Here is a 12324-nt window from a genome sequence, read left to right as displayed (position 1 = left end):
TATTTCACACCGATGGACTACAATTCATATTCAAACAACACGGTAAAATCTGAGCACCGCAATTGGCTGCAAGCATGAAAATGAATTTAGCAACACTAACACCTAATTTTAACAAGTCCACCAGGTAATTGGTTTAATATTTAGTTTCAAATTATCCAGAACCCATACCAAGTATAACTGGTTCTACAAATTTGTGCTGTAGGCCTTTCCAAATTGAACACAAGAGATGTGGGTTCCATTCCAAGCAGTGGTGGACGAAGTATTCAGAACCTTTACTTGAGTACCAATAGTGAAAGTACTAATGTAGCAATGAGAAAATAGTCCATTATAAATAAAAGTCAGGCACAACAAAATGTGAAATAATTGAAGGAGTCTGAACACTTTCTGACTCCACTGTAAGAACAGTCCTTGAGTAAATGTACTTACTTACTTTTTACTACAGATTTCAAGTCAAATCAAATTATGGTATAAAAGGTATGTGCTACAAATCCAGTTTGGATATTTATGGGGCAGTGTGTTAATACTCTGCACATGGCTGATGGCTCTGTCCATATTTGCTGGCATGCCTCATGCCAATGAACCGATATTTTCTCTGTTTTTCTTTTTCCCTCTCACCTGCTTCTGTCCACAATATGCTTCTTTTTGACATTTCATCAGATTTTAACAGATTCTAATAGTTGCTGTTCCAGCTGGCTCTGCCAAACTTGCTCTGTTACTCATATCTTCCATTAGGTTGATTAAGTAGATCTGGATCACGTGTGGAAGCTTTTGCTAGAAAAGAATGTGGCAGCGGGAGAATATGATATGATTCATGTTTTTGGATTGCTGTGGTTTCCATAGCGCCTTTATTCAATCTCCCACAGTTCCTGAGCAAATATTTGGTCTTTTATTCTTTGTCCGTACACATACAAAACTTACACAGTAACTCTTAATGAATTCTGGTGAATACCAAAAGGGTGTAAAAAACTGTATGCTGATTTTAGAACACAAATAAACAAAAAGTAGCTGTCAGAAGCCATTACATTATGAAATACGAATCTCACAACTGAAAATTAACAGACCTATACACACTCTAAGTGCCCATTCTTACAGTTTTCTTTGCAGCTTGTGCTTTGGTCCAATGTCACTGGTTTGACCATGTGTGTGCATTATTTGATGAGATAAATAACACTGGGTAAGGACCTGTCATCGGGACAGTTTGGAATAGTACAAGGACACTTTCAGAAAGGAGTTAAACTAAGCAAGAGCACACATGCCTCTTTTTCCCTCATATACAAACTGCTTTATATAAAAAGTGCATCGTAATGATATACACTGAGTTGTTTAAAAGTACTATATTCTCTTTCTGTGAAGCTGTAATAAACTTGTAGTGGTGTCTTTTTCTTCTGGCAGGCAAAAGTCTGTGTTCAAGGGCAGGACCAGAGAAGGTGTGAGCCTGCAGCAGGATGCAGAACAGTTGCCCTTGGTAACAATGTCTCCTCCTCCTCCTCCTGTGTTACCACTTCCCGGGGATGGGCACCCCGCATTCATACCAACCCACGAACGGATGGGATGTACGTCTGCCAATAACTCCAAATGTGACTGGCTCCTGTCTGTATGCACGATAAAACCCTGTAACAGAAGCATATAGCAAATGCTGTTTATAGCCGTTAGAAAGGTTTCCATTGTGCAAGTTTGAACTGAATTTCCAGAAAATTGGCAAAAGAAAATGCAAGTTAATGTGTGTTTCCATTGACTACTCTTATGTGAGTATTAGGAGTTAGAGTGTGTTGAGGTAGACATCTCGTGGCTCATTCTCTCGATGGCCATAAATCATTGCAGAAGAAGAGAGCGCAACAAGATGTCGTAATTAAAAGAGCTCCTGCAAAACCTCAAACAAATGAAAACTAGGTGGGACACATGATAGAAATATGGTATTTATATTTGTGTCATGTATTAACTGGAGGATCATTATCGTGTCCACACTGAATCACACAGATGTGATGTTTTCCGCTGCTACTATTTTTAGTGTTTCCAGTGGACATGGAAGTCACATGCTGCATGTACGAGATTTATTCACCATGTCTGTTTCCGTTGCACTTTCACTGCGTTTTGTTATTTCTGATACACCAACTTTTCCACTTCAGGCAAGCGTAAAAACATGTTTTATGATATTTTGACCCCCCCCCCCTCCCCAACCCCACAAAAAAAGATTCTGGCATTTCCACTTACGTTTTTTTGTTTTGAATCAAAAATGTGTGTAAAAACTGGTGAATGGAAATGCACTTATTCACAGAAATGTATTAGGACACATTAACATAGTAAAAACTGAGCATATCTAGACACATATAGTCATAACTTAACACTTTTTGGCAATCATTTGGTTATGTTCTTGGATGTATGACATGTCTACTGTCTATTGAATCAATCCCACAAACACCATCCTGCTGCTGTAAAATAGTCGCTAGAGCACCAAATGTGCATTAATACAAAGCTGAAAACAATGCACTGTTAGTTTTACTGTTAGTGTTAGTATTACTGAGGATTACTTATAAATAAAACCATGTATTTGTGACCACACAAACAAGAAATGGTCCTCAAAACATCACTTACTTTTCAACAAGATAGCTATACGAGGCTAATATAACTTTGACCAAAAAATAAAAATAAAGCCAACAATCATTAGCAACTCTCAAATATTCTCCTTATGTACCGATACGACCTGAAAACAACAATTGCCAAGAAGTTACGGCATTAGTCTGAGAAGTTATGGTATAATTAAAAAAAACGGTCTGCGCTAATGAAAAGCATGTGGGATTTCGAATAAAACATGCAAAACCCTGGTGGGTCTTTTAACAGGTATTCATTCAAGCATTATTCTGCATCTGTATTCGGCGTAGATAAGATCGATGCAGCTGGTCCACTACAGAGCCAGAGAGACAGATCATGGGGAAAATATGATAATAGGTTAGGTCTAAATATCACAGCCATAAATGTGCCATGTGTGTACAATCTGTTCTTGTTTACCTTGTGCTGTGGGCAGATTATTAGAGAGGTAGGCCGGGCCCGTCCTTCCATCCCTGTAGGAGTCGACAAACTGGCAATGGTCCTCTCCCTGTCCAAATGTGTCTCCTATACTGTAAAAAGGCTCTGCAAAATAACAAAATTTTCAATTATTTAAGGTTGATTATCTCCACAAAAATAAATAAATAAATAAATAAAACCAAATGCTTAGGTGAAGTGAGACCGACAAACACGTGTTGGCAGATGCTGCCGGAAGCAGTGTTGGTTTCTAATTATTAAACACAGCGGTCATGTGATACGTTACCTCGAAGACCGTCTCCCATGAAGATCTTGTATCTCAGAGAGTTACACAGAACCACGCCCACAAACTTCTTGTACCATGTCCGCTTGACATACTGGCTGCCCTTACAGCTGCTGTGGGCGGAGTTATATTTGAAGGTGAAAGGGATCCAGATTGGCTCTCCACCTGAGGAGCAGGGGAGAGGATGCATCATGTTGTGGCGGTAAAATATGCATACATAGAAATATCATGTATATCAGTTGTAACTCTTATGGTTGGATATGCAATGGTCTGTTCTGAAGGTAGAGGGCGTGTGTTTCATTGGAGCAGCCAGATTCAGTTTATATCTTGCAACCTTGATGTTGTGATGATTTATGCTGCTACAGGTTTATAAAACGCTGAATGTTTCAGGGCCAAAATACGTGTTTGATCTGCTGATACTTAATGACTCATCCAGACATTTCTGATCATCTGGGACTGGCCTGTTTACTGTTCCCAGTATCAAAGCAAAACATAAAGAGGGAGCATGAAGTTTTTTTGTTCCACGTCTCTGGAACAAAATCAGAGAAAACCTGAGGACTGGGATCAATTTTTACCCTCCTGTTTATTTATAATTAAGTTTTTGCTTTTCACTTGTCTTCTCTTTTATTTTATTCTTTTAAAATACTATTTATGTGTCTTTTTATCTTCTCTTGTGAGTCTCTTATATCTTGCCTGAATGCCTTTTTAGTATAAACAATATTATGTGAAGCACTTTGAATTGCCTTCTTGAGGAAATAACCTGCACTGTTTAGGGAGGATTCAGGGTACGAAGCAGATGAGTTAGTTTAGTTTAGTTTAGTTTAGTTTGTGTTTTGTATGCAGTTTGTGTGATTATGTGTTAGTTATGAATGAAATCATATAAAAAAATATTGCTTATGTCTCATACTACAATATTTAGCATTTATTAGCACATTTTTTGATAAAGATCCCCCACATTTGGTTATTAAAGAATTGTAAACTAAATATGTCCTGACATTTTACAGTTAAAAAATAACCTTATGACAGCTCTCCTGTAAACAAACTTTGTAACGGTTTCTAAACTAGCATTTTGACGGTTATGCAATGCAGACTTTATGTTTCAGCACAAGCCTGCCTTCTTCACAGCTACACAATGAACAACCTAAAACATATCTTTGGCATTTCTGTACTGCAATTTCTAACTGAAAGGCCAAAATATACACTGGATGAATGTCTGCAATAAACTAATATTGGCAGATATATCATCTTGGCTGACACATCGGTCAGACTCCGGTGTTGTCTAACTTATTCAGCGTGATGTCTAAAACCATTCAAAACAGTGTTACTGGTGTGAAATGAGTAAGGAGGAACATTCACGCAGAATTGGATCCAGGCAGGTTGTTTAACAGAATGATGGCTCTCACTTTAAAAGCGCAGTGCAGCTTCAGTAGGACATGGCTCAGCTTGTTGACCTTAAATTAGAGATGTGCAGTCGGTGTATAGACTTACCAGGTGGCCTTTCAATGAGAAGAGGATCGTCTGAAAGAAAAGAATGCGATCATTTCACCAGGGATGAAAAAGCGCACAGACAGCACCGCAGGTTTAATGTATCCACCTGATTATGGGAATGAAAAAGCCATAATACACATAACAAATGTAGTGCACATCTGGGAGTCTGCTCCTACCTGGCGGATGTTTTTCTATGTGAATATCTTTTATTGCAATAAAGTGAACCCCTCACAGTGACATTTTTGTTTGCCCACTGCGCAAACAGCGCACACTTGTGTACAGTAAAGAAAGAAAATCTAAAGCCAGTCTGACTGTGGTTTGAACTGTCAATGGGGCGTCTCAAAGTTTTCTTTAGCAGGTGCTGACAGGATACACACCTGATTCAGTGACATAGGTGAGTGTATCGCTGACTGGTCCCAAACCAAACACATTCTTGGCCTGCACTTTGAAGTAGTACCTGAAGGAAAACAAACCACAACAGAAGGATTTAATGAGAGATTTAGTAGCTGAAGTGTCATTCTGCCAGTTTTGTTGTGACTGGGTGGAGGTGAGGAAAATGTTAATGACCATAGCAGATGACTGGGCATGCTTCAGTCAGGCTCATTTGAGAGTAGTCTGTTTTATATTCGCATGAATCCTAAGTGAGCGCAGCACAATAAAATGGCGATTTGGCTCATGTTGAAGGGAGAAGGGGGGGTGGGGGGGTGAGGGTGGGGTGGAGGGAAGGGCAGCGAGGGGAAAAAGAGACATCTAGACAAGTGGAGATTAACAGATAGGAGGATGAAAGACAGAAAAATGAAGGGATGTGGAAAAAGTAAAGCACAGGGACAGATGTACGCTGAAAGAATGGATAGATGGGGAATCCTCCAAAGAGAAATTTCTCATTGAGCACTTTACTATATGTTGGACAGTGAGCTCACTTTGGCGGTGGAGGAATTAGAAAATCCAATCAGATTAAAACCAACACCCCCAATGACAACTTCCAGGGTTTACAAACCTTTCCACTGGATATATATGTTTCTGTGTGTGTGTGTGTGTGTGTGTATCCATTCATGCCGCTTCGCGTGCGTATATGTTTTCTTTTACTCTGCAAGGTCACACACAGTAAGCTCACGGTCTGTCGATTTCTAGCCAAAAACTTTCACCATGTACAGCCACGAGGTCTGGATCCAATCACTGTTGTCACAGCCACGTGACAACAGCGACCAAAACATATATCACCAGAGAGAGAGAGAGAGTATGGCAGCTGCAGAGAGATGATGTAATGAAAGTAATTGGAGAAGAAATTGGAGAAGATAGAAAAAAAAAAGAAAATGTGAGCCAGAATATAGAAACAGTGAATAGACCACAAAATGTTACATCAGGCCAACCTAGCCATTTGAAACTTTCAATACAAAGATCTCTGGACTTCGTTCACAGCATCGCTCCTGGTGCTTCTCATCAGATGAAAACATACTGTACGACACATTCAGCCTGGCCATATTACATGCTCCTCAGTTTACATGACAGCTCGGCCACGAAAACGAATCAACTTGAAGAAATTATAAAGTGTTCAAAAGAAGTGGAAGAGCAAACAAAGTCACAGCGTATCTGTATACCACACTGTTTTCTTGATTACTTGTTTGATCAATAAAACACCAAAGAACAGAGTCCAAGGTTGATGTCGGCAAATGTCATGTTTTGTCAAACCAAAATTAAAAGAGAATCAATTTACTGCAAAGTAAAGGCAGAAGGTTCTCACATTTGAGAAGCTGAAAACTTAAATGATTAATCGATTATCAAAATAGTTGCAGATTAAACAATCACAGTTATTTCCAAGAAGTTAAAAGTTCATCCAATGGGATGGAAGAAGGAAGTCTTCTCAAGTCCAGTGTTTACTTGTGGGGTATCCAGTTGTGGCATCTGTCAATATGAACAGTAGTTTTAAATTTGAGAGAAAATGTGATATAATGAGGCAGCTTTAGTAGAATATGCATGACATCCATAAATATTTAAGACTCAAACTCAAAAGCAAGAAAGCTTTTGGATCCAAGGAAATTCATCCACGATATGTAAATGTACATATGTGTGTGTTTAGTACCATAGTAGCTCAGTATTTCTGGCAAGCAGAAGGTGCCTGCAGTGTGGGAAATGCCAACACTATCCCATAAACCATCCCAAGATCAACGGTAACCACGGGAGACACACTATCGTGAATACAAGCTGGTTGCCAGGGAGGGAAACCCCCTTTGTAGCCTCCTGGAAAACTTTACTCATGCACGCGGCTCTGCTGTTTGTGTTCAGCAGCAGGTGTTTGGTTATACAGCCAAAGATGAGACACCTATCATAACACCTCAACAGAGTCATGCTTCCACCAGGCGAGAGGTTACTTCTGCTCCTGATGAACTCACGCATCTGAACTTAGTTAACTGTTTCTCAGCGTGTAAACCACCAAGTGATGGTTAGATTATATTCTAAAAATCATTTTGACTTTTCAGACAGTGTCAGGTTGGTTATACTGTAGGTATGAAATGGTCTATGTTTAAATTGTTTTTCATCTCTTGGGGAGAACTTGTGCTTGTCATTGACTGACTGTAGCACATACCTAAATATCGTATGTGAGGTCCACGCACCTCACACAGACAATATGAAAACCATATGTTTTTAAGGATGGCACATTTCCAGTGAGGACTTTGATTGACTCTGTTATGTGACATACAGCTTGCTTTATTCGGCTCTCTGAAGGTACATGCCATACAGGTTCATCACTGTGTTTTAGTGGATGGCAGACAACAATTCAGATTACCTCAACTTGCATCATTTTAGTGACTATTTATGATACGTAAACACACATGTATTGAGTATGAAATCTCTAGTCTAGTCTAAAGTTACCAGCACCGTTTACACTTTCTTTAAATCTTTAAACCCCTCGATGCACGGAGGTGAATGCAAAAGAAACTGGTTTCAATAACATCTCCCCTCCTCTCTACGGCCATGTGCTAAGAGCAGTTTCCATTCATTTATTTTGAAAAACGTGACCCGTGTCTCATGAGACATTGTTGTGAAAACATGGTCTGATAACTGAAACAGCCTGAAGGGACCGAATCTGTGCTGTGTTTATTTTCCACCAAATTTTCCAGCGTCTCAACAGAGTTTTACTACATGTCGCATTTTGGTGCGAATTCAAATTTCTTTCTTAACCTGCCTCCATTTAGCTAAATGGATTTACTTCACTCTGACGGCTTTCTGACCTCTCATACAACAATTATAGTATCAGTATCCATGCTCTGATTAGTGTCAGTCTGGTTTGATATTACAATTGGCAACATACTCCTGCATAAACACAGCATAACATCAGCAGACACATCCTGTATGCAGATTATATGACTCAAACATGAAGAGAAGATGTATATTCTGTCCATTATGTGATGACAGGATAATGGTATAAATACGCCCCAGTAGAATTAAACACTCCAAAGCCACAGCCAAGCACCTGCACCCGAGGCAGCAACGTGATCATAAACGTTACACGCAGGTCAGGGTAAAGGATCTTGCAACCGAGCAAATCTTTGTTTGTAAAATAAGGTTCTTGTTTTCTATGATTCCCATGTGTGAGATGACACTGGGAATCCCTGAGCCTGAAAGCATTGTGCATATGCACGCATTAGCTTCTCTCCAAGTGTGTGTGTGTGTGTGTGTTGCTTGTATGTATACATGTGACATAAGCCCACACACCGGGCTGTATGCATTACCTAGAGTTGGGTTTGAGATTCTCCACAGGCAGATGTGTCCCGCTGGAGGCTCTAGAGGACCATCTATTGTTGAGGACATCATCGTATGAAGCACTGTGAACCATGTAGCCTGCAGGGAGCAACACAAAATAAAGTGAAGAGTTAATTGGCTTTTAGAAGAAACTAAAAAGCTGAATTAGAGATGATACAAAACAAAACCCTGAGGCTCAACATTAAAAGAGCAGTTTGGAGAAACACGCTTATTTCCTTTTTTTGCCAAGATTCAATCAAGAAAATCACTACCACACTCATGTCTGTACAGTAAAAGAACTTCTAAAGCTCAACAAGTAACACACTCTTGTAGCTTGTTTATTTCACTTGTAGAAAAACCAAAGTGTAAAAACAACATGCTGTGGTTTTGTGGATTATTTTTCTTTGACTATTTTGTGGCTGGGCACAGTAACTTCCTTGAGTCTCTGACAATAGCCTTATATTTTCATTTATGCTGAACTATTCCTTTAAAAACAAGGTACTTCTACAACCTTCTTTTTTTGCTCTGTCAGTCTTGGACTCACATGCCCTATGACAATTAGTAAAGTACTAAGATTTATTTTATGGTTTCAATTATTTTGTAGGTGGTCTCCTATACACATTGAACTCTGAGGAAAATGTGAGGTTCTGGCATTTTCTGTAGCTCATGCAGACCGTCCTCCTATCTGTCAGTCCGTCTGTTTTCTTCTTCTCCTCAGTCACGCAGACTAATCCTGAGAATCCCGCGAGTAACCTGAGGTCATGCAGCCCACGATCATTCACTTTAAAACTTTCGAGGCCAGCTCTGCTGCACATCAAACTACCAACTGTTTCTATTGGACTTTTGAGTTTGAGTTTCTATTTCTACTGGATCCACACCAACACAGCTGGCTGCTGACAGGAGGGAAGGGAAATACTAGCTACTTTGTTTTTCTTCTTCTGGTTTTTCATTCCTTCTCCATTTTACATTGTTAAACTGAGGTTTCATTGAGTAATATTGCCTTTGCCATCTGCGCCTGTACTCTATCTTTCCCTACTTAAGGTAGAAATTCATTAAATTGCTTCCTTAGAAGTTGGTCCTTTGAGCCAAATGCAACACTTGTTTTGCCCAAAACCTTTAAGCAAAAGGTCGTCAATGCATCACAGTAAAAGAATTCAGAAGTTGGTATTAGGTAAAAACCACACAAAATCACCCACATACCAACAGCTGTTTCCATGCATTTGTTTTGAAAGCCATGACCCATAACTCGTATGACATGGTTGTGCAAACACTCCCTAATAACTAAAACAGTGCCTTGTGATTGGATCTGCATGTGTGAATTGTACCTGTACATGTGTGAGTCAGAAAATTTGTATTTTATTTACAGTATATCTTAGACAGATATGCCGGATCCTCTTTTACAGTGCTACAATGTTCCAGTCTATCAGAAAATCGACATGTGAAACTCATATAGGTAGATGTTCACAGAGTTTTGGGTAATAATCTTTGGTATCATAGATTATGTCACAAAAAAAGCTATTTCCTATATCTACATCATTTAAAAGTAATTGGTTTCAGGAGTGCAACATGTTATGTATGTAGGGCAAAATACAAAGTGTGACAATAGTCATCAGGTGCCAAATAGTCCAAACAAATTAAGTACATAATACGGAAAGTGCCATGATAACTGTGTGAGCAAAGAGGAAACACCAAGGAAAACGAGTGGAAAGAAACTGAGGAAGAAAACACCAGTGACAGTAGAGGCCATCTATCTGTTTTACACATCAGAGTGAAGGACCAGCCCACAGCATGACCAGAAGCTTGTGTTTTCCTGCCAAAGAAAACATGCTGCCTCTCTAGCTGGCCAGACTGCTACCCCTGATAGTCCATCATGTCTCATGCAGTAGGCTGTTATCTTCAGTCTCTTCTCTGTCCCTTCTTTTTTTTTTTTTTTTTTCCCCCCAAGTGTCACTTTCTAGGTCAGAAGAATTTTGGTTTTCCCTGAAAAACTGAGCAGCCCAATATTCCACGTGTTCAACGCAGTCTGCTTTTCCATGATTTTATTAACAATTTACTGCTGGAGTGAGTTCTGAGTCCAGAGGGATTCTAGTAACATGTAACAATATATCCTAAATCTCTGCAGCAAATTCACACGTGAGAAGCTGGAACCAGAAGAGAGTTTGGCATTTTTCTTCTAAAATTATTTAAGTCATTCATTGATTATCAAAACAGTTACCTTTTCTTTTCATCAATCAATAAATGGTTTATTTGACCAATTGTTTCAGCTTTTGGATCTATAAAATGTGGCGCATTTCATTGTGGGATTGTTTGCAGGACGTAGTGTGTATGCCCTGGACACTTTTTTCATTCTATTGTGGAATTTTTGAGGGCATGATAAAATGGATGAATTTACACACACTGCAGGTAAAATGTAATGCACTACATAGCAAATGATTTTGAACACAGCCCTACTTAATTTAGCTTGCTGGCAGACAACCACAACGCTGAAGCATGCACAAAGGGGATATGACGCCATTGACAGGCGACCAAATGAAACAGACTGTTACCTTGATTTAAAACTTTCTTTCTCTAGGTTTGAAAATTGCTGGAGAGATTGGAATGATCTGGTTGTTTTTAGACATTTTAATGCAGAAAAGTTACATATTAACTTTTAACAGGTACTAACTTAAATTTCTTCCTATTGGAATTAAAAATTTTGACCAAGTAAGTAAGTAGACAAGTCAAAATGAACACCGAAGATATATGTACTTATTTCTTAACAAGAATTAATTTTCAATAACTTCAACTTCTGAAAAAACTAAATTACTTACCTGACACCATATCCCCTTTCAGTGGGCGGGCCCAATCCAGGATGATGAATGAATGGCAGCCCTCCATGGCGACAATAGTGAAGTTATGGGGCTTGTTTTTGGGAGGCTGTCTCTGACTGGCTGCCACGCTGTCCTTCTTCATAAGGTCTTCAAGGACGTCAACCTGTAGGTACTCCAGAGCCTCTGTCAAGGAGCAAGGAGCACCCGGGTCCTTCCGGATGTAGTTCACATAGGGAGCTGATGGCAGGAAAAAAGTGATGGAAGGGAATCAATTCACTTATTTCAACTACATATTTTCCTAATATATGCCTTTTAGATTTTTTCAAATCATACAATTTTAAATTTGTCAGTCCTGTTCAGTCATTTTGAAATAATTTGTGGTTTGTTGATAGACGTTTTTTAGCTTGCTTGCTCATGTGACCATCCCTCTATATCTGGCTGTTCCCGAATCTCCTCCCTTCTCCACTGTCCTTCTTAAAAAAAAAAAAAAAAAATGTTTTTAGTGACTCTGGAAATACCAGCTGAACCTACAGCTGCGAATACTTCAGATATCCCACAATTCCTAGACTGGCTGGGATTCGGGGGGAACCAGCGGAGCCTGGAGTCACTCCCACCTCCCCAGATGATTGGCCCTCTGTGCCGGCCAAGAGTCTAACACGTGTCACTATCTGCACATCAACACACAGTCTGCGAGGCTGTGTGCCTTCAGGCTGTTGCAAGCTCTTGTTGTATGTGTAAACACAATCATATGGCTTATGTATTACGCACTCATACACTGACATACACAATCTGTTGTCACGGCGCGCAGATTTATGTGTCCGTCTATACACAGGGTGCTTGTAAGGCTGCTTTTCTGCACAGCATCCACATGGATCTGTGCAGACTGATGCAGTGGGAAGACCCAGATCCAGATGTTTTGCTTTGTTCATGTGTTCATTTTGAAATGCTGAAAGAACCTCCCTACAGGGACACACTGTCTTC

General features: G+C 39.6%; 1 protein-coding gene across 1 annotated transcript in view; it reads right to left on the bottom strand.

The window, feature by feature from the left end:
• Positions 1-828: 828 nt before the first annotated feature.
• The window catches only part of fndc1 (fibronectin type III domain containing 1), a 36587-nt gene continuing 25091 nt past the window's right edge, over positions 829-12324 (bottom strand). The window contains exons 17-23 of the mRNA XM_022769345.1: positions 11344-11580; positions 8524-8632; positions 5170-5249; positions 4793-4822; positions 3308-3469; positions 3007-3129; positions 829-1611 (exon numbers count right to left, since the gene is read on the bottom strand). Of these exons, the coding sequence (XP_022625066.1) occupies positions 1496-1611; positions 3007-3129; positions 3308-3469; positions 4793-4822; positions 5170-5249; positions 8524-8632; positions 11344-11580 (857 nt within the window). The 3' untranslated portion in view covers positions 829-1495. The remainder of the gene's footprint in view (positions 1612-3006; positions 3130-3307; positions 3470-4792; positions 4823-5169; positions 5250-8523; positions 8633-11343; positions 11581-12324) is intronic.

Source organism: Seriola dumerili, unplaced genomic scaffold, assembly GCF_002260705.1.
Source record: "Seriola dumerili isolate Sdu_G_001 unplaced genomic scaffold, Sdu_1.0 BDQW01000025.1, whole genome shotgun sequence".
Classification (NCBI taxonomy): domain Eukaryota; kingdom Metazoa; phylum Chordata; class Actinopteri; order Carangiformes; family Carangidae; genus Seriola; species Seriola dumerili.
Note: the sequence above shows the minus strand (reverse complement) of the source record. Positions and strands in the feature narration are given on the sequence as shown.